At 39.7% G+C, this 22,750-nt stretch overlaps 1 protein-coding gene across 4 annotated transcripts in view; it reads right to left on the reverse strand.

The window, feature by feature from the left end:
* Nucleotides 1–9,965: 9,965 nt before the first annotated feature.
* TWSG1 (twisted gastrulation BMP signaling modulator 1) overlaps nucleotides 9,966–22,750 on the reverse strand; it is a 90,418-nt gene continuing 77,633 nt past the window's right edge. For all 4 annotated transcript variants that reach the window (XM_054587362.1, XM_054587360.1, XM_054587363.1 and 1 more), the window contains exons 4-5: nucleotides 22,165–22,431; nucleotides 9,966–12,933 (exon numbers count right to left, since the gene is read on the reverse strand). In XM_054587362.1, the coding sequence (XP_054443337.1) occupies nucleotides 12,752–12,933; nucleotides 22,165–22,431 (449 nt within the window). In that variant the 3' untranslated portion in view covers nucleotides 9,966–12,751. The remainder of the gene's footprint in view (nucleotides 12,934–22,164; nucleotides 22,432–22,750) is intronic.

The raw sequence follows: 22,750 nt of genomic DNA on the forward strand, positions 1-22,750 counted from the left end.
AAATTGAGGAGACAAAGAAATATGGCCCAAATGAAAGAACAGAACAAAACCCGAGAAAAACGAAATGAAGATAGCCAACCTATCAGATGCATCAAAACACTGGTGATCAGGGTGCTCAAAGAGCTCATTGAGTACAGCAACAGCATAAAGGAAGAAATGAAGGTGACACTAAGTGAAATAAAGAAAAATCTATAGGGAACCAACAGTGAAGGGAAGAAAGCTGGGATTCAAATCAATGATTTGGAACATGAGGATAAAATAAGATTTCAACCAGAACAAAAAATAAATAAACAAGAATTAAAAAGAAACAGGGATAGTATAAGAAGACTCTGGGACATCTCCAGACATGTGAACATCCAAATCATAGAGGTGCCAGAAGGAGAAGAAGAAGAGCATCAAATTGAAAACTTATTTGAAAAAATAATGAAAGAAAACTTCCCTAATTAGGCAAAGGAAATAAACATACAAGTCCAGGGAGCACAGAGAGTTCCAAACAAGTTGGACCCAAGGAGAACCACACCAAGACACATCATAATTAAAATGCCTAAAGTTAAAGATGAGGAAAGAATCTTAAAAGCAGCAAGAGAAATAAGAGAGTTACCTACAAAGGAGTACCCATAAAACTATCAGCTGATTTCTCAAAAGACACTTTGCAGGCAAGAAGGAACTGGCAAAAAGTATTCAAAGTGATGAAAAGCAAGGACCTACAATGAAGATGACTCTATCCAGCAAAGCTATCATTTAGAATGGAAGGGCAGAAAAAGTGCTTCCCAGACAAGGTAAAGCTAAAGGAATTCATCATCACCAATCCCTTATTATATGAAATGTTGAAGGGATTTATTTAAGAAAAAGATCAAAACTATGAACAGTAAAATGACAACAAACTCGCAACTATCAACAACTGAGTCTACAAAAACAAACAAAAACAAACTAAGCAAACAAGCAGAACAGGAAGAGAATCATAGTTATGGAAATCATTTGGAGGGTTATCAGCTGGGCCAGGGAAGGGGGAGATTGGGCAAAAAGGTGCAGGGATTAAAATGCATATTGGTAGACACAAAATAGACAAGGAGGCATTAAGAAATAATACAGGAAATGGAGAAGCCAAAGAACCAATATGCACCACCCGTGGGCATGAACTAAGGGGGTGAGGATTGCTGGAAGGAAGGGAGATACTGGGAAGAAGGGGCAACTCTAATAAATAATAAAATATACTTAAAAAATTATATCTTAAGAGGTCATCATTCTTCATAGTATTGCATTATAAGGATGTACCATAATTCATCAGCTACTACTGTTGGACACGTAGGTCCAGAATTTTACATTACAAACAATGCTGAGTGGATGCCCTTGTATCACATGTGTGAGTTCTATCTTAGGATAAACTCCTAGACATGCAATAGCTGGATCAATGCCTATGTGTCAAATGGATCCCTCCCCTCTAAAGATGTTGTGAAAAATTGCATTCCCATAAATGATGTATGACTGGCTCCCCACAACCTCTTCAATATTAAGTGTTGTATGGCTTTTAAACACTGTTACAAAAAATGATATAAATGGAGCCACTTTAAAATGGAGTCAGAGCTGGTATCCTAGAACTATATTGCATACATTTGGAATGTTAAAACTGGGCAAAATAAACTTTGGACTGGCCCTAACACAACACTATTCCACATTACGCTATGCAAAGATAGCAAAAAAGCAGATACTATGAGTAATAGGCTCAAAATTAAAAACATTAATACATTTTTGTTTTAGGTACTCCCTGCGTTCGTTTCTGTGTATTACACTTCTCTGTCTGTCAAGAGAGGGGTGACACTTTCCTCTAGTGGAGAAGGCCCCAAGTCCTTCTCTTGAAGTGGCTTTTATTGAGAATATGTGCAGGGGTGTACAACAAAGCTCATCAATCAATGTCAAAAGGTTATATTTACAGAAAACAGAGATCATGGATAATAACTGAAGGAACACAAGAGATTTTCCTCAGGTCAGGGTCTGTGAATAAAGTAAATTTCCTTCCCAGTGTGAGCTGGTTATCACAGCTTTTGAGGGAAGAACAAAGCATGCTTCAAGGAACTTACTTCTAGGCCTGATTTCTCCCCAGGAACCACTTGATCCAGTTTAGGGCTGTACCTGCCTTTAGTATTGTTTGAAGCCTGAGCCAGGTGGGTGAGGCAGAGCTGCCAAGAGATAAGGAGACTTCTTTCAGATAGAATGACGACTCTGGCCACATCAAAGCCGGGGGATGAGGGTCTTTTGTCCTTTATCCGTGTCCCCCAAGTTCTTCCCTGATGCTCATGTGGCTGTGTCTATCTTAGGCTGCCCCTGCCATCTTGGGGTCTTTCCTGTCATTGACTAACCAGCTATCTTCCGGGGCCAAGCAGGGTGATGTGAGGGAGGCAGGGCGGACAGCTTTTGTCTCCTCAGTGGCCTGTTTTCCCATGGCCTCCTTGCTTAGCTCCAGCCTTGGGGCCCTTTTGCCTATTGGCGAGGCTACAGTTCCTGAAACCAGGCGGGACGTTTCTCAACATTGAACAGTCCATCTATATACTTTCAACTATTTTTTTAAAATCAAGTCGTTTTTCTTTTACTTACCAAAAAATCCTCCCATTTTATCATATCTTTTGTTTATGATGTCTTTTAAAAAATTTTCCAAATTCAAATTTTGGCTTTGTAGTAAAATGTTTCAATCTTCACTGGCTTTAAAATTTTTAAATTGTAATTAGAAAGACCTCCTTCCCCTACACTAAGATTAAACATTAACTCTACTGGAAGAAATTTGTAGCTTAAATTTTTTTGTATTTAAATATTTGATTGATGTGGGATTGCTTTGGTATAAAATGTGAGGTATTAATCTAGTTTTTTCTTTTTTAGATGGTTAATACTATGGACTGAATATTTGTGTTCTCCCCGAAGTCCGTATGTTGAGGCCCTAATCCTCAATTTGATAATCTTTGGAGAAAGAACCTTTGGGAGGTAATTGGGTTTATATGAGGTCATGTGAGTAGAGTTCCCATGAAACTGCTAAGAGAAACCAAACCCATACACTAAAAGGGTTGTGTGTTTGATTCCTGGTCAGGGAACATACCTAGGTTAAGGGTTTGATCCCCAGTTGGGGCATGTGCGGGAGGGAACCGATGGATGTTTCTCACGTTGATGTTTCTCTCTCTCTCTGTCTTCCTCTCTCTAAAATCAATAAACATATCCTTGGGTAAGGATTAAAAAAAAGGACAGAAAACCTCTTCCTCTGTGTGTACATACAAAGCAAAGACCATATGAGCACTTAATCAGGAAGAGGGCCCTCGCCAAAAACTTGGCCATACTGACATCCTGATCTCAGACTTTCCAACCTCTAGAACTGTTAGAAAATAACTTTGTTGTTTGTGCCATCCAATCTATGGTATTTGCTATAGCAGCCCAAACTGACTAAGACAATCAGTTATCCAATTGCTTCCACATTTAACAATTCCTCACTGGCATGTAAGACCACCTTATACTTCACATTTTATGCATTTGGAACAATTTTTGGACTTACTTGTACCATAGTTATGTCTGTTAATATGTCAGAACCACACTGTTTTAATTACTGTATCACTTATAATGTGTTAATATCAAAAACTTGATTTTAAATGTACTAATAAAATTTAGTGCTGGTGTACCAGAAATAATTTTACAGAAAGATCAAGCATTTAACTGGAAGGTAGTTGGGGTAACTCCCTAAATCAGAGGTATTAAATTGGGAAGGGCTGTAAGTATGTCAACTCTAGAAAAATCCATTGGTAGAACTTCTCTCCAGAGTGGTGTCATTAATGTGACTGGGTTTCTGGGTCACTATCAACTTGTAAATTCTTGAGCTAGAGGTAGGCTGTCCTCCCTTAGGTCATATGTCTTGACTGCAGGAACAATCGGTCAGCTGTGACTGGAATGCCTCATGATTATGAGAAAGAAGAGGCCACTGAGTGGTCATAGTGAGAAAGAAGTTACCCCAGTTAATGTCTACTACAAATTTGAGCTCTTAACACTATCCTTCTTTGAATCCTCAACCTTACTAATATATACATCTTTATATTGAAAAGTAAGTGTTCACACCTCTATCCCCAATAATTTGCAGCCTGGAAAAAAATGCCAGATAAAAAATGATATGAAATGCTGATAAAACATAACCAATCTTTTAAAAAAATGTACAGCTAAATTTATGAAAATTAAGGCAGTTCTCCAGATCAAAAAATAAAAACATGATGCTGAAGCTAAGTCAGATTGGCACAGTTGTTACTCCTGTCCTGGGGGTGTTAGCTGACTCAGTAAGAAAACCTTTATGGGCAAGAGGAGAGAGGATGAGGTATAGGCCCACACAAGGTAAGATTATAGGTGAGAGGCTCTCCCCGCTGGCCCTGCTCTGCCCAGGAAGCTGAGGCCTTTTCAAGTCTTCAAAAATTATGGACTGGAAAAAATTCTCCCTCTGACAAGGGAGAACAAAGGACAAAAATACCACTGTCTATGTTGTTCTGGGCTCTGGAGGGGGCAAATGTCTCCTGAGAGTTCATGGTCATGAGCAAACGTTCATGCTGCTGTGTAGTTTCAAATGTCTTCTACTGATGTATATACTTAACTCCTATAAACCAAGAAATTCACATCAAGGGTTTCTGGGTTAGTAATCCCCTGGAGTAGCTATAGATGCAAATAAAAATCTTCCTGGAGAGTACATATCCACAATCCAGGCTTCTTAGGAATGGCACAAAGTCATGCTGAACACAAGCTTACGCTCCAAAAGTGTAAAACATGCAAAATAGACCACCATTAGTGAGGTGGGCATAAAAGTTTAACCACAGAAATTTTAAACACATCAGAATGCTACTCTGGAAAAATCTTTAGCTAGAGAAAGAACTCAAAGTTGAATCACTAGTCAGTCCAAGTCATCTTGAGAAAAAGCAAATTCTAAAAGTTTTATGATCTTTGGCCCTGGCCCAGTGGTTGGAGTGTCATCTCATATACCAAAAGATGGCGAGTTTGATCCCCTGCTGGGACGTGTACAGGAGGCAACTGATTGATGTTTCTCTCACATTGATGCTTCTCTCTCTTCTCCCTATCTCTCTAAAATCAATAAGCATCTCCTCATGTGAGGAACATGAAAAGATTCAAGATTCCATCAGGTTCAAAGTTCTTGAGAGTTTCTCCTAAAGACATTTCCATATTTGAGGATTTCATCAAAGAGTACCTAAAGGAAAAGACAAAAAATATCTTAATATCCAGAGATATGCAAAGTCCAATTTTCTTATTAACCTCAGTGGGATGTGCAGACTTTTCTGAAAACTTGGGAAGAAGTAGGTAATGTGTATAATTTGGACCTGAAGGACCTGGGTTATGAGGCTACTTGTTGAGAACACTTTTTTCTTGACCCCGATGTTTCCTTCCTGGATAGAAAATAATTCAGTGTACCGCCAGGCTTTTCTCTGCCCTATATATTTATTACCACTATCCCCTCCCCTCATCCCCTGGGTGGGGGATAGAGTTACAACCTGATTGGCAAACTTGGGAAGAAGACTGGGCATACTTTTCCTCTTGGTAGCCAGTTATCCATAAAGAATACATATTTTGTCCTCCAGAGACAGGCCTTGCATTAGGCCATGTGTGGGAGTTTTTTGTTGTTGTTGTGGTTGTTGTTTTTTGTTTTTTTGGTTTTTTGGTTTTTTTTGGTGTGGAGGCATGGCTGGCTAAATCTTGGCTCAAGTCTTGTTATCTAATCTGGCCTGTTTTCAATTGGTGTCATCGGTTCTCTGGTATCCATTTTTACTGAGGTCAAAAGAAATCAGTTAACTTAATAGAAACCTGTTTTTCAACCTTGGAATGATTTGGAGGATCTAAAATAATGAAGGCTAAGCTGAGACCCGTGTGAGTGAGTCAATGAAAGGGGTGAGGGGAGGGTGCAGAGGGAAGTGTCCCAGGCTGATGAAACAGCATTTACAGGGGGACCGATGCAGCTCATTGGGGGACTGCAACCGGACTGTGAAACAAAGAGGTCTTAGGCAGGCCTGGCAGGCTCGGCAGGACCAGATGGTGGGGCCCTAACAGGTCTGCTGAGGAGGTGCAGAAGTACAACATGATGTGCTATCATTCATTCATCCATAAAACAGTTTGTGCCTGCCATTTTAGGATGCTGAGGAACTGTGTTTAAGGCAATGATAAACAGGAAAAACAGGGTTCCTACCTTTATGCTAGTAGAGAAGAGATGATAAATAAGTAACCGATAAACACTTTTGGAAACTTACCTGCTGTTAAACAAATAAAACAGGGGAATAGAATTGGGGTAATGATGAAGGAACGGGCTGCTATTTTAGAAATGTCAATGGAAATATTTGAGCTGAGACCTGAACAAGAACAAGAAACCAAAATCTGCATAAGAAAGACATAGCAAAGGAAACAACTCATGCAAAAGTCAAGGGTGGAATGAACTGAGTGCCGCAAGGGCACAGTAAGGGGACTGGAGGGAGCGAGAGAGAGAATGCCGTGGCGGCCCCGGCTGATGAAACTGGGAATAAAATGGTCAATGCCACACGCCCAGAGTGCATCATTTTATACCTCATTATTTTCTTTAAATCTAGTAACATCTGACCTAAGCCCCATCCCATCCAATGTCTGCCATGAGAGTCTCTGTCACCTATAGTCTCTGTCACCTATCTTGCTTGGGTCTCACATAATTCTAGAGGCAAGTCTGGGAGGTCTTTGACGATAAGGACTGAGCTGAGTTGCTAATATTCATAATTTGAAACCTCTAGGAAAAGGCAACTGCAGGCTCAGGAACCAGGGCTTGTTGTGAGCTGCCAAGCAAGAGACTTCTAGCCTCTTATAAGGCATGTTGAGGCTGGTGCAGTCTGTAGGTCACAGGCACTGTCCTCTGCCCCCTGCCAAATCCCCTAGGACGAGGGAGACTATCAGAAAACAAAAGGCAGACTGTGTTGCTCCTACTTCCTACTGGGTAACTCAAATCCTCTGAGGCAAAGGAGCAAAAAGGCCTTGCTATTTGCTCAAACTGAAAGTGGGGTTGGGCAGTAATTGCCTGCATGCGTATTTTAGAACAGTCCCACTTTGCTGCAGCATGGAGTACAGAAATTAGGAGGGTTGGAAACACAATTTTCCCCTTAAAGTTCAGTGGAGACTATGTCTAATTTCAGTGGCTACCAGTCTCTGGGGAGTCTCTGAGCCCATGACTGCACTTATCCAGCTTCTGAGTCACAGTACTAGTGTGGGAGGGCAGAAATCTTTTTTCTCTTTGCTTCTGCTCTGAGAATTCTCATGTCAAAAGAATTATTGCTGACTCCATCCTTGCAGCACAGACTTCAAAGTAAAAGAATGTGAAATAAATTAATTTTTTATTGGTTAGGAAAAATCTAAAAGGCCCGAGTCATAACTCCTAATGCTCACAGCTAAAGGCATGTCTGCTGGCTTAGGAAACTAAAACACGCTGGGTGTGGGGCAGCCTGATGTGGCCAGTGCACCTGAGCTGGCAGCTGTCTGGTTCCTGCTGACTTTTCAAGCTTAGAGATAGTCCCTATCAATTCTGCATCTCCAGGTTAACCCTCTCTGCCTCTCAGGTAGGTCCACATGACAAACTGCCATGGACAGCTTCAGAAAAAAAAAAACAATAACAAAAAAACCCTTTCTAATCAAATGTACTCTTTCTTGGAACTATTTCTACATCCCCAAATTTGTCAGATCTGTCATTCCCTTAAGTCAATCAAGCTAGTAAGCTGCCATTTTTAATTTTCTGCTCTCTAGATCCCCATCTATTAGGCTGTCAAAATATAGATTCTGTAAAATAACGCTGATTTTTACCATGAGTGTACAGCCTATAGAACTCAATTCTAGTAATACCATCCTGCGAGAATTACTACAGGAGGGACGAGTTATTTTCCTACCCTGATCTTTCTGTAATTCTGTCCAATCATCAGATCGTTCTTGTGAGGCTGCTTGGCATCACAAGATCCTTGAAGCAAGGAGAATAGTTAATTATTTCATTTCAAAGCTTCCCCCATATTGGAATAAAACATATTTTGAAAAAGCAGAGAACTGTTATAGATCACTTTGTTTCAACAGAATCTGTAGGGGAATCGGGAGAGAAGGGAACATGCTTTTACCGATCCTTTAAATATTAACTTTAGCTCTGGCTGGTGTGACGCAGTGGATTGAGTGCTGGCCTCCAAGCCAAAAGGCCGCTGGTTCAATCCCCGATCAGGAGAAATGCCTGGGTTGTGGGCCAGGTCCCCCGTTTGGGGTGTGCAACTGGTCAATGAGAGGAAACAGATCAATGTATCTCTCCAACTTTGCTGTTTCCCTCCCTCTCTGTCTCCCTCACTTCCCCTTTCTCTAAAAGTAAATTAAAAAATCTTAAAAAAAAACTAACCCAGTAACTTAACTAGACAGGAATGTCAAACCTATTTTGATGTTCTATGCTAAAGTTACCAAAAACATAACACACTCATTTCTTTTGTTACAGTTGTCCCCATTTTCCCATTACTCTCCCCCACCCCACCCACTGCCAACCTCCCACATTCAATCCTCCCCTCACCCTAGTTCTTTTCCATGGGTCCCTTATACATGTTCCTTGACAACCCTTCACCTTCTTTGCCCTGTTATCCCCCTACCCCGCTACTCTCGTTACTGTAAGTATGTTCTTTATTTCCATGTCTCTGGTTCTATTTGCTTGCTTGTTTTGTTGAGTAGGTTCCACTTATAGGTGAGATCATACAGTATTTGTCTTTCACCCCCTGGCTTATTTCACTTAGCATAATGCTCTCCAGTTCCATCTATGCTGTTGAAAAAGGTAGGAGTTCTTCTTTCTTTCTTCTCCATAGTATTCCATTGTATAAGTGTACCACAGTCTTTTGATCCACTCATTTACTGACGGACACTTAGGCTGTTTCCAACTCTTGGCTATTGTAAATTGTGCTGCTATGAACATTAAGGTACATAGATTCTTTTGAATTGGTTAAAATACCAATGACATTTCATAGAGATAGAACAAATATTTGAAAAATTCATATGGAACCCAAAATGACCCTGAAAAACTGCAGTAAACAAGAACAAAGTAGGAGGGATCACAGTACCTGACATCAAACTATATTACAAAGCCACTGTAATCAAAACAGCATGGTACTGGCATAAGAACAGACACATAAATCAATGTAACAGAATAGAAAGCCCAGAAATAAAACTGTATCTCTATGGTTAATTAATATTCGACAAAGGGAGAAGCATATAATGGAATAAAAATATCCTCTTCAACAAATAATGTTGGAAGAAGTGGACAGCTACATGCAAAAAAAATGAAACTCGAGGTCCTGGCTGGTGTGGCTTAGTTGGACTGAGGGCCAGCCTGTGAACCAAAGGGTTGCTGGTTCGATTCCCAGTCAGGGCACATGCCTGGGTTGTGGGCCAGGTCCCAAGTAGGGGTGCTCAAGAGGCAACCACACACTGGTGTTTTTCTCCCTCTCTTTTTCCCTTCCTTCCCCTCTCTAAAAATAAATAAATAAAATCTTTAAAAAAAAGAATGAAACTTGACCACCAACATACTCCATGCAAAAAAATAAACTCAAGACGGATAGAAGACTTAAATATAAATTGCACAACACCATAAAAGTCCTAGAGAACACAAGCAGGAAAATCTCAGATAATCCACACAGCAATATTTTCACTGATATGTCCCCTAGAGCAAGGCACATAAAGGAAAGAATAAACAAACGGGACGTCATCAAAATAAGAAGCTTCTGCATGGCTAAAGACAACATCAGCAAAATTAAAGGGGAACCAACCACATGGGAAAATATATTTGCCAATGATACCTCAGACAAGGGTTTGATCTCCAAAATCGATAAAGAACCCACACGACTACACACAGGAAGAGAAACAATCCAATTAAAAAAAGGGCAAAGGATCATTTCGATTTTTTATTAAAATACTTTTTTGTTTACAGGGACAACCAAAGAAAAAATACATAATTTTATATGTTATAGATCATGTAAAATATAACAAACACAGGCTCATGGGAATGCATAATAGATTTAAAAATATTCAAAGAAGATTCCATAAAAACAAACTTTAAATATGTTTATTTATATATTTACCTCATTTTTCAGAAGTTTCTTTTCTCCATTTTAATGCTACTGTGATTTATAAATAATTGTTCAAATATTCTAACATCTATTCAATTTTGTTTTTCTGAAACCTTAGAAATCATATTTCTAAATGAAGAATGCTCTTTATAGCATTCTATATAAACAAAGACATTTTATTAGAGTTACTACTTGATTTGGTGCCACTGTAGTTTCAGTGATAATTAGATATTATTGGGAGGACTGGAGGGGAGAGAAAAAACTGCTAGCGAGGACATGTTTTACTATAGGAAAGAACTTTTTATGTACTGTTCTTTACAATACTTACTGATGTAAAATTTAGTGCTTTTTTAATCTAGTTATAAAAAAGGTAAGAACCTAACTTTTGATTAAACAATTTTTTTTTTTTTAAACCAGACCTTCTATGTAGAAGTGAATTGCGGTTAGCATGGTAATAAAAGGTCTAAATTTTAGCGGAGCTACCAGCATCCCAAATGTTATACTTTTATTTTGAAAATATATTTATAGTCAAAATCTGAAATGGAATCTTTCAGGTGAACTCCATCTTTCAACACCTTCATAACCCAGTAAAATTAAGCATTACATTTATGGATAATTTCCAGTGGAAGAAAGAGAAGTAAGAAAAATCAGTTAAAACATAATATGGTTCAAGAAATTATCCTCCCAATGTAGGGGGAAGAAAATATATTACATTTTAAAATTTAATAATGAAGACCAAAAAAAGACAATAAATGTAGTTTTAAAAAATTTGTTGTTGTATTTAAGGAAACATTAAGCATGTTGCCAATACACACAAATATTCCTCTATTCATAGGTAATTATAACATTACTTTGAAAAACCACAAAGTCGAAATGAACCAGCTGGCTACAGATTTCTTTAAAACTTATATTCAAGAAAACCTTCACCTTCATTGGTATTAATGAATAACAGGAGCTATAATGTTTTCAAGGCACTTTTAAACAGAGGCATTCTAGGTAAAAGTTAAGAAAAGGTTATCCCAATGTTTTCCTATTAAAAAAATACATCCATAAGCTAAATTTCAACTTTAGAAAAAACTAAAGTACCTTGAGTATTCATTAGATTTATCTGAAAGAGCAGAAAAGGTGTTAAGGCTTCAAACTTTATGATAGTTAATCATAATATTACATATGATCTTGTAACTACTGTTCAGATAATGAATACAAAGTGTCTAAGAGCATTATCTATTTTTATGTACTAAACATACAAAGAAGTATTCCTAAAAAGTTACATGTAATTCAAATGTGTCCTGTTTGACAAGTTAATAATTTTATAAAGTTAGGAGTCTGTAATATAAATGTTTAGATGCTTGAGGATTTTAATTTTATTACTATGAAGGGCACATAGTATCTAAGCTTATTTTTATTGAAATATTATATAAAAAGCTGACAAATACTCTGTAGTGTATTTGAAGTTAACATCTTGAAAAAAGTTTTTTTTTGTTTGTTTCATAATCTTAACCTAATACTGTATGACTACACTTGTTTAATAAGAACATCTAATGTAGATATAGACCTAAAAGAAAGATTACAAAATAACAAAATAATTAATGTAAATATTTTTAAGTTTGTTTCCCATTAGAATTCCCAGCATTTTCAACCTTCCCAGTCCGTACCCGTAAATTCTCTTCTTTAGCCTCTCCGGCATCACTCATGCAGCGCAGAACACGGCTGTGCGCGCTGAGGCTGAGTGGGCTCTATCTTCGCTTGAGCACAGCTTCACTTTACAGCTTCACCATTTCTGTATAAGGGACAAACTGTTTCCTTGCTGTCTACATGGAGTCTGACCTAACAGTAGTTTGCCATTCCTAGTGCTCTTTAAGCTGGTACCTTAAGTCAGAGAAATGCTTTAACTTCCTAACTATTTATGATAGCAGTATATTTAACACAGTCTCATAGGAATGCCCTGAAATTCTTGATGCAGACTCTTCATTATTATCTGTATCAGCACTCTGGGCAGGGGGATAGAAGAGAAGAGGCAACTTTTCCTAAAGTATGCGTATTATAGGATGGATTCTACTAATTTTAAACTGTAAAACGTAATAAGCACTTACTTTCTAAAATCAACATTAAAAGGTTTGAAATTAAGCTTTTTATGATGATTTTAATGAGTCTGCAGGGTAATATATTTGGGTATCTACCCTATTTATAAAACAGATAAACAATATAAGGCACAGTGGAGAATGGTATACAACTATAAAAACTCAAGTGTCCTAGGAGTAGTACATGAAGAAATCATAATTTATGTTAGCATGCTCTAACAATTCCAAAACAAAAGGCTTTGGGGATGTTACGAAAAATGACATCAGGCTTTATGTTAGAAACCTCAGGACTTTCAGGGTATTCTTTGTGCAATTGCTTCTCATATAACCAAAGCTGTACGTGTATATAGAGGAAAGGGCTTATTGCTAGTGGACAGTAAAATCACTATGACCAGTTATCATAATTTATCACACTGCTGGATTTGACAAACTTTAAAAGTAACTCAGTCCAAATTCTTTACATCTTCTTACCTGCTGGCACTCTGATTCAACCAGCAGACCTCAGTGGATAGCTTTTCATACCTTTCTTTTGACTCAATTGCTCTGGTTTCTATTTCTTTGCCTTCTTTAAAACATGCAATTCATACATTTGACAGTTTTACTACCATAGTCAATACATTCTGGACCAATACATTCGCAGCAGGCATTATGGAACCATCGGTATTTGGATGCCCCCATGGACTCACAGGATATTTTACACTGATGTATGGACATGCAGTCATCGAAATAAACCACAGTACACATGTGTTCTGAAAAATAAAAAATTAAGATTTCAAAGCAAGTAATAAGAAAAGTATGAAATATTTTAGTACTTAGCTGAATATTATTAACAGTTATTTTATCTTAGTCCTCTTATTGCTAGTCTGCACAGAACAACAGATGAAGTATAGGGAAAAAGATCACATTTGTTAAGTAGAGAAGGAAGCCAGAGTCTCCCACTCCAGCTAAAAAATGCAAAGGGCTTACTCAGTCTCTTACAGATTTCAGACTTTGATCAGAAAATCAGACTGGGCTTAACAACATTTGTCATGTGTCAGAGTTGTGCTTTTTAAACTGGGCATTTCTGATAAGATGTCCTATGAAGAGAGAATTTTCCAGCTAAAAGAAGTTTGAAAAATACTATTCTGAAGTTATTTAGAGAATTTACAATATAATAAAATAAACTTAAGTAATTCAAATGATGCTAAATGTCTAGCAATCTTGGCACAACTCAACATTAGCTATTAGGAAATACTCATTATTATTAATAACAATTTCTAGTCCTGATTTCCAAGCAACCACATTTGATTGTTTCAATTTTAATTTCTCCTGGTGGTTAACCCCATATGACTACCAAGCTAGGAGAATACGGTACCTGAAATAAAGGACAATAAAAACCATTAATAGAGAGTATATGATTAAAGGCTAAGCTATTTTACAGAACCATTTATAGAACTGATAATCACCAGGGGTCTGACTAGTAAGGGAAAGCTTAGTGGAAAAAATTTTGACTTGTTTTAGGAAGAATTAAAAGCAAAACTACCAGGTAAGAAAATACAAAATGTCACAAGGAGACAGGTATAGTGTGCACAGGAATGGAGCAGAGGCAAGCGTGACTGCAGAGAATGGTTGGCATCAGAAGACACTAGAAACATCACTGGGTATAGAAGATGGGATCTGGTTAAAGAGGAAAACTGAGGAGGCTAGCAGAGCACTACACCAGGCAGACCACCGCGGTTAACAGTGAACAGGACATGGGGAGCATTTAAATCTCCAAGTGACTGGTACCTATCAAACTTACTTCATTATTTATTTAACTATAGTATTTATTAAACATCTATTAAGGAATAGGGACTCAAAGAACTAAGGAACTGAAGGAACTAAGTAGAAAATGGCAGAAATGTAAGTTAGCAGACAACAAATCAAACTGTGAATGTGGGAGGAGTAGGAAGTGGCTACCTCTGCCTGGGGGAAGGGACTCCTCGGGAAGGTGTTACGGAGGAGAACCTTTAGTTATGTCTTGAAGGATAGTTTCTTTTCCAGGAATTACCTTCCTAATTATAAATTCATGAATTTAAATAATTTTTGAGAAAATTTTGTGAATTATTATTTAATATCTATCATCTTGATTATTTACATCACAGGGAAAATGGTAGCAAGACACATTCTATTCACTTATGATGTTTTCCAAGATTTAGAATTTGTCTTATAAAGTACTTCAACTTAAAAGGAAGTAAGAATTCTTACTTTGAATATGATTAACAACAGCTATTTTGCTTTTTCTATTGATGGCCAAAGTTCATACTATTTTAGATAGGTGGGATCGAAATGGAGATGACAACAAAAAGCCAATTTTTAAAAAAGCCCAAATTATACTGTTTACGCATTTCTCTCATATTTTATTTTTATTATTTTTTAAATTTTATTTTATTTTTTCAAATACATTTGTCTCTGCCTTCCCCCCACCACTTTCCCTTGTCCCCTCCCTCCTTCCCTCCCTCAGCTGCTTCCCCTTAGGTTTTGTCCATGAGTCCTTGCTATATGTTCCCTGACTTTCCCCTTCCCTTCCTTTTCCCCGCCCCCCCTTCCCTCCTTCCCTCTTGTCTCTGTTGATTCTTTTCCTTTCACTGTTGCTAGTCTTATTTTGCTTGCATCTTTGTATTGTACCTTAGGTTCCACTTATAGGTGAGATCATACGATATTTGTCTTTCGCCACCTGGCTTATTTCGCTTAGCATAATGCTCTCCAGTTCCATTCAGGCTGTTGCGAAGTTTAGTAGTTCTTTTTTTCTTTCTGCTGCGTAGTATTCCATTGTGTATATGTACCATTACTTTTTGATCCAATCATCTACTGATGGGCATTTAGGTTGCTTCCAACACTTGGCTATTGTAAATTGTGCTGCTATGAACATTGCGGTGCATAGGTTCTTCTGTATTGGCGTTTTGGTATTCTTAGGGTATAGTCCCAGCAGGGGAATCACTGGATCAAAAGGCAGTTCCATTTTCAGCTTTTTGAGGAAATTCCACACTTGCTTTCCACAGTGGCTGCACCAGTCTGCATTCCCACCAACAGTGGACTAGGGTTCCCTTTTCTCCACAGCCTCGCCAGTACCTGCTGTTTGTTGATCCGTTCATAATGGCCATTCTGACCGGTGTGAGGTGGCATCTCATTGTGGTTTTGATCTGCATTTCTCTGATGGCTAGTGATGCCGAGCATCCTTTCAAATGTCCCTGGGCCCTCTGTATCTTGTCCTTGGAAAAGCATCTGCCCAGGTCCTTTGCCCATTTTTTGTTTGGATCGTTTGTCTTCTTGGAGTGGAGTCGAGTGAGTTCTTTATGTATCTTGGAGATCAAACCTCTACCTGATGTATGAAAATATATTTGCTATCATTAGCGAATATATTTTCCCATAGGATTGGCTGCCTTTTCATTTTGCTGATGTTTTCTTTAGCCGTGCAGAAGCTTCATATTTTGATGAGGTCCCACTTGTTTATTCTTTCCTTTACGTCCCTTGCTTTAGGAGACATATCAGTGAAAAAATTGCAGCGTGGTATACCTGAGAGTTTCCTGCCAATGTTCTTCTCGAGGACTTTGATGGTGTTCCGACTTATATTTAAGTCTTTTATCCATCTTGAGTTTGTTTTTGTGTATGGTGTCAGCTGATGATCCAATTTCAATTTTTTGCATGTAGCGGTCCAGCTCTCCCAACACCATTTGTTGAAGAGGCTATTATTGCTCCATTTTATGCTTCTGCCCCCCCCCCTGTCAAATATTAGATGTCCTTATAGACCTGGGCTTATTTCTGGGCTTTCTATTCTGTTCCACTGGTCGATGGGTCTGTTCTTGTGCCAGTACCAGATTGTTTTGAGTATAGTGGCTTTGTAGTAGAGTTTGATGCCCGGTATTGTGATTCCTCCTACTTTGTGTTTCTTTCTCAAAATTGCCGTAGCTATTCGGGGTTGTTTATGGTTCGATATAAATTTTTGAAATGTCTGTTCTATTTCTGTGAAATACATCATTGGTATCTTAATAGGGATTGTGTTGAATCTATAAGTTGCTTTGGGTAGTATGGACATTTTGAAGATATTAATTCTTCCAATCCATGAGCACGGTATATGCTTCCATTTATTTGTGTCTTCCTGAATTTCTTTTTTCAATGTTGTATAGTTTTCTGTGTACAAGTCTTTTACCTCTTTGGTTAAATTTATGCTTAGGTACTTTATTTATCTTCATGCTATATCGAATGGTATTTTTTTCCTGATTTCTTCTTCTTCTATTTCATTGTTGGTGTACAAAAACGCCTTTGATTTCTGAATGTTGACTTTGTATCCTGCTGTTTTGCCAAATTCACTTATTAGGCTGAGGAGTTTTTTGGTAGAGTCTACAGAGTTCTCTATGTACACTATCAGGTCATCTGCAAACAATGATAGCTTTACTTCCTCCTTTCCTATTTGGATGCCTTTTATCTCTTTCTCTTGTCTGACTGCTGTGGCTAGGACTTCCAATACGATGTTGAAAAGAAGCGGTGAGAGCGGACATCCTTGTCGTGTTCCCGAACTTAGTGGGAAAGCCTTCAGTTTTTGTCCATTGAGTATGATATTGGCTGTAGATTTTTCATATATAGCCTTTATTACATTGAGGAATGCCCCATTTATTCCCATTTCGCTTAGAGTTTTGATCATAAATGGGTGCTGTACCTTATCGAATGCTTTTTCTGCATCTATTGAGATGATCATGTGGTTTTTGTCTTTTCTTCTATTTATGTGATGTATCACGTTTACTGATTTGCGTATATTAAACCATCCCTGCATGCCTGGGATGAATCCCACTTGATCGTGGTGGATAATCTTTTGAATGTATTGCTGGATGCGGTTTGCCAATATTTTGTTGAAGATTTTACCATCTATGTTCATCAGCGAAATTGGCCTGTAGTTTTCTTTCTTTGTAGGGTCTTTATCTGGTTTTGGGATCAGGGTGATGCTGGCCTCATAGAAAGAGTCTGGGAGTCTTCCCTCCTCTTGGATTTTTTGGAATAGTCTGAGAAGGAGAGGAGTTAGCTCCTCCTTAAATGTTTTGTAAAATTCTCCTGTGAAACTGTCCGGCCCTGGGCTTTTGTGTGCCAGGACTTTCTTGATGACTGCTTCAATTTCCCCAGCTGTTATCGGTCTGTTCATGCTTTCTGTTTCTTCCTCCTTCAGTGTTGGAAGATTATACTTTTCTAAAAATTTGTCCATTTCATCAAGATTTTCAAATTTCTTGGCATATAATTGTTCACAGTAGTTTCTGACGATCCTTTGTATTTCTGTGGTATCAGTTGTTATTTCTCCTCTTTCATTTCTGATATTATTAATTTGGATCCTCTCCCTTTTTTCTCTTGATGAGTCTGCTAAAGGCTTGTCAATTTTATCTTTTCAAAGAACCAGCTTCTGGATTGGTTTATCCTCTGAACTGTTCTTTTCGTCTCTATGTCGTTCAGTTCTGCTCTAATCTTGACTATTTCCTTCCTTCTACTTGCTCTGGGATTTATTTGTTGTTGTTTCTCCAGTTCTTGACGTTGTGGTGTTAGGTCTTTCATTTGAAATGTCTCTATCTTTTTTAAGTAACCCTGTATTGCTATGAACTTCCCTCTCAGGACCGCCTTTGCTGTGTCCCATAGGTTTTGGACTGTTGTATGTTCATTTTCATTTGTTTCCAGAAATTGTTTGATTTCTTCTCTTATCTCATTATTGACCCATTCATTGTTTAATAGTGTACTGTTCAGTCTCCATGAGTTTGCAAGTTTTTGAAGTTTCTCTTTGAGGTTGATTTCCAGTTTCAAGGCCTTGTGGTCTGAGAAAAAGTTTGGTGTTATTTCAATTTTCCTGAATTTGCTGAGGCTTGCTTTGTGTCCTATCATGTGGTCTATCTCTGAAAAACTGCCATGAGCATTTAAAAAGAATGTGTATTTTTCTTCTTTGGGATGTAAGGTTCTATATATGTCAGTTAAGTCTCTTTCATTCAGTGTGTCATTCAGCGCCACGATATTTTTATTAATGTTTTGTTTGGAAGATCTGTCCATTTTTGACAGTGGGATGTTGAAATCCTCTACTATCAGTGTGTTGCTGTCTATATCTTTTATGAAGTCATCCAACAATTTCCTTATAAACTTGGGGGCTCCTATATTGGGAGCATATAAGTTTACAATGTTGATGTCTTCTTGATAGATTCTTCCTTTAAGTATTATAAAGTGCCCCTCTGGGTCTCTTTTTATGGCCTCTGTTTTGAAGTCTACTTTGTCTGATATAAGAATTGCTACCCCTGCATTTTTTCTCTTGCCCATTTGCTTGGAATATATTTTTTACATCCCTTTACTTTCAATCTGTGTAGGTTCTTGCTCTGAGGTGGGTCTCTTGTAGGCAGCATATGTGTGGGTCATGTTTTCTTATCCATTCAGCTAACCTGTGTCTTTTGATTGGGGCATTTAGTCCACTTACATTGAGAGATATACTGATAGAAAGTTATTCATCTTTTCTCTTTGTACCTGTGTTCTTCTCTCTCTCATTCTTTTCCTTCATTTGCTTAAACCCGTCCCCTTAGCATATCTTGGCGTGCTGGTTTGGTAGAGATGTATCCTTTTCGCCTGCTCTTGTCTGGGAAACTCCTTATTTCCCCTTCTATTTTAATTGAGAGCCTTGCTGGGTAGAGCAGCCTTGGCTGTAGGCCCTTGCTTTTCATGACTTGGAATATTTCTTGCCATTCCCTTCTGGCTTGTAGTGTTTCTGTTGAGAAGTGAGCTCCTAGCCTTATCAGGGCCCCCTTGTATGTTACTTTCTCCTTCTCCCTTGCTGTCTTGAGGATTCTTTCTTTGTCTTTGATAGTTGCCATTTTAATGATGATGTGTCTTGGAGTGGACCTCCTTGGGTCCCTCTTGAGTGGGGTCCTCTGTGCCTCCTGGATCCATAAGAGCCTTTCTCTCCTCAAATTAGGGAAATTTTCCATCATTACTTTTTCGAGGAGGTTCTCTATCTCTTGCTCCTCCTCTTCTCCTTCTGGTATCCCTATTATACGGATAGTATTGCATTTCAGGTTGTCCTGCATTTCCCTCAATGCCTCTTCATTCTTTGTGAGTCTTTTTTCCATTTCTTGTTCTTTCTGGGAGTTTCTTTCTTCCTTATCCTCCATCTCACGGATTCGATCCTTGGCTTCATCCAGCCTGCTTTGGATTCCTTCTACTGTGTTATTCAATTCAGAAATGGTATTCTTCATATCCTCTTGTGTCTTCTTGCTAGCTTCTATGTCCTTTTCCAGGCTGATATAGTTTGCTGTAAGATCCTGATAGTTTTTCTGCAGTTTCTCAGTTACCTTTGAGCTGGTTGAGCTCATCGAGCTTCCTTAGAACCATTGTTTTGAATTCAGTATCTGATAGTTCCCTTGTCTCTATTTCATTTAGCTCTCTCTGTGGGGAGTCCCCTTTTCCACTCATTTGGGGAGAACTTCTTTTTCTTCCCAATTTGTGAGAGTCTGTTAAGTATTTTTGTCCTGTCCTTTTCTTTCTGGGCCTGCCTCTGATGACATCAGTTGTTGACCCTATATGACCTTGGTTTGTTTGTTTGAGCCTTCCAGGAGTCTACTGTCTGTGTCTGACTCCTGCTTGGGGCAGCTCTGTGACCCCTTCGGTCAGGGCTGGGCTATTTTTGGGGATCTCTCTGCACTGTCTCCCCGGCTCCTTGAGCGCGCTCCCGGTGCGCCAGGATCCCCTGCCTGCCTGGGCTCGCATGTGCTTGCCCCAGACCAGGGGGCTTATTCACAGCCTCGCGTACTCATCTGGCCCCCCTGGCCAGCAAGCGCCACGGCACTGGTCAGTTTAGGGTCTTCTATTGTGTTTTCTCCCCACTTTTGGCTCTTTGGGTGCATTGCTTGCCGTCGCCAAATGGGGACTACGGAAATGGGAGGAAGTCAGCTCCAGGACTCTCCGGTTAATCCTGTCTCCGGTCTCTCCTCCAGGGACTCTGGGCAGCTCTGTGACCCCTTCGACTGGGATCTACTAATTTTGTGGGCCGCTCCGCAATCGCGTGTGGGTCAATTTACGCCTTCCCTTGCCGCTCTGTGCACTCCCTCGCAGGTTATGGGTGCCAATCTGTGGGACGCCTTGCCGGCCGGTGCAAGCGTTCATCAGCCCGTGCAGGTCACACACACACTCGCCAACCCTCACCGGTCACTCGGTGCAAGTGTGCGCGCCTGCACTGGCTGTTTTTGGTGTGTCTATGTGTGCTTTTCAGCTTTTGGCTCTTTGGGGGTGTGGCCTCTTCCCGCGCAATGGAGACTACGGCAAGGAGAAGGAGTCGGGACTCCCTGGTTCCTCCTCCCCTTCTTTCCCCAACGCCTCCGTTTCCAGACTCTCCTCAGGGGGTGTCTGGGCAGTTCTGTGACCTCTTCGGCCAAGGATCCACCACCTGTGTGGTCTGCGTTTCAATCGCAGGTAGTCTGGTTCCTGCGCGCCCCACTTCTGCCTCTTCGAGGGTGCGCCTTTCCAGCCCACAATGGAGACTACAGAACAGGGAGGGAGTAGGGATTCCCGAGTTCGTCCTCCCGTTCTTTCCCCAACACCTCCGTCTCCAGTCTCTCCTCAAGGTTCTCCCAGCCAGTCTGCACTCAGTCTCTCAGCTCCCATGCACAAGCTGTGTGCGGAGCGCACAAGAGGCAGGTTAATTGATTCCCTTATGCCTGAGCGAGATGGTAGCTGCAGAGAGGGAGATGCGTTATCACCCGGGCTCCACCGGCCGCTGTGTCAGTTCTCTTTACAAAGTTTTCCTCACCAGTCTTTTCCCAGGCACCAGCCCACTCTGCCGCTGCCTCTACCCAGAGATCAAGGAGGGTGGCTGCCACTGCAATTTTTGCGTTGGCCCTTTAAATGTCTCTCTGCATCCCCAACCACCTGTCTCTGGCAGAGAGCGCCCCTAAGCTTTTCAGGGTTGCGTTTTGTCTATTTTCTTGGTTTTAGCTGCTGTAGTTTAGGGGTCCCTGTTTATGACTCAGACCCCGTTCTTCTTGGAGGGAGCTAACTGGCTGTTTCAATGTCCCTCTGGTGCTAGTGCCCATGGGCACCCAGCTCACCCTTTCGAGCCTCCACTGCACTTCTCACCCATTGGGATGTGTGAGAGTCGAAACTGTCTGTCTGTGGCTCCAAGGCTCCTCTCCCACTATTGTTCCATTGTTTTCCAGGTGACTGCTCCACTATTTAGTCGCAATTCCAGTTTGGTCTTGGGAGGAGGTCAACGTGGCTCCCATTCACTTTCCCGCCATCTTCTCTCCTCTCTCTCTCATATTTTAATAACCGTAATTTTTATAATTGCCTTACTCTTCCACAGTAAAACTGTATAGAGCCTTTTATTTAAAAAAATCAGACTTTCAAAGTTACATGTCTTTTATATTCCAAAATTACAGTATGACCTATCCTCACTAATAAATGCTCTCTAACAGGTTTCTCAAAGTTGTATATGTTCTTCTCTCATTTGGTTTCCCTTCTGACCAACAGTACTCATTTGCCGGGAACTGAGTGCAGTTAGTTTATACCAGGAAATTAGACGTCTGTAATACTGACTTGCTTATAAGGAAATTTAGCTAATAACCTGGCATCATTTGTGATACCACAGGTATTTTAAAAACCCGAATTCCAAGGATACTTTGAATGATACCTGATGGTGAGCAGTACTAATGCTATATTATGTACGCAGTACTGTTGCTATCTTATGAAAAGAATAATTAAAGTCTAACACAAATATTGGGACCATATATCTATCTTCCAGTATAGCTTTTATCACTGAGAATATGAAGGAGTTGTGACAACATGCTTGACATGCCTCCTTATCTACTCAGGGATTTGGGGTTATTCTAGAATTTACTTAAGGCTATACAAACTCAAAACAAAAAACCTGCCCTTAAGAAGATCAACATAATATAGGTTTCAGAGACCACAAAGAATGGGAGGGGGCAGGATAGAAAAAGTCCATTTTTGGCAATTACCTTTGTCACTGGAATAAGGTGCATGAACATTATTGCTGGGAACAGACACATTTTGGTGGTGTGGTTGGCTTACAGTCTCCAAAAATGAAACCAGATTCTCATGATGTGAAAGTTCTTCTGCAACAGGGAAGGAAACGATGTTCCAGTTCAACTGAGTGTCTCCTTCTGTGAGTGCCCGGAAGAGAGATGGGATTGGCTCATGAAGCTCCTCCACCGTACTCTTTGAAGTTGGAGGTGTGTCACTATAATTTCGAGGATTACACATACCTGGGGATTGGAGGAGCAAAGAGAGTAAGTTTATTTTTCTCACTAATTGTAATGCCGTAAGCTATTGTTAATTACTGCCCTCTAATCAACACTCCAGCATATTAAAATTATGTGACATCTAGCATTATATCTATTTCTCTAGCTTTTTCTTTCTCCTAGTGGGCCTAGAAGTGATGACACCTCAGTAGCATCAAGCACACTGAGCACCCATATTTTGTACCTCAGCTCCATTAAGAGGAACGAGAGCTCCTTGGAGAAAAGAGTGATTCTACGGACCAATTGGGAAAAGTACAAAATCACCCTTTATATGCCAGAAAGT

The sequence above is a fragment of the Pteronotus mesoamericanus genome, unplaced genomic scaffold, assembly GCF_021234165.1.
Source record: "Pteronotus mesoamericanus isolate MK-2021 breed Mesoamerican mustached bat unplaced genomic scaffold, CSHL_Meso_final scaffold_118, whole genome shotgun sequence".
NCBI classification, from domain to species: domain Eukaryota; kingdom Metazoa; phylum Chordata; class Mammalia; order Chiroptera; family Mormoopidae; genus Pteronotus; species Pteronotus mesoamericanus.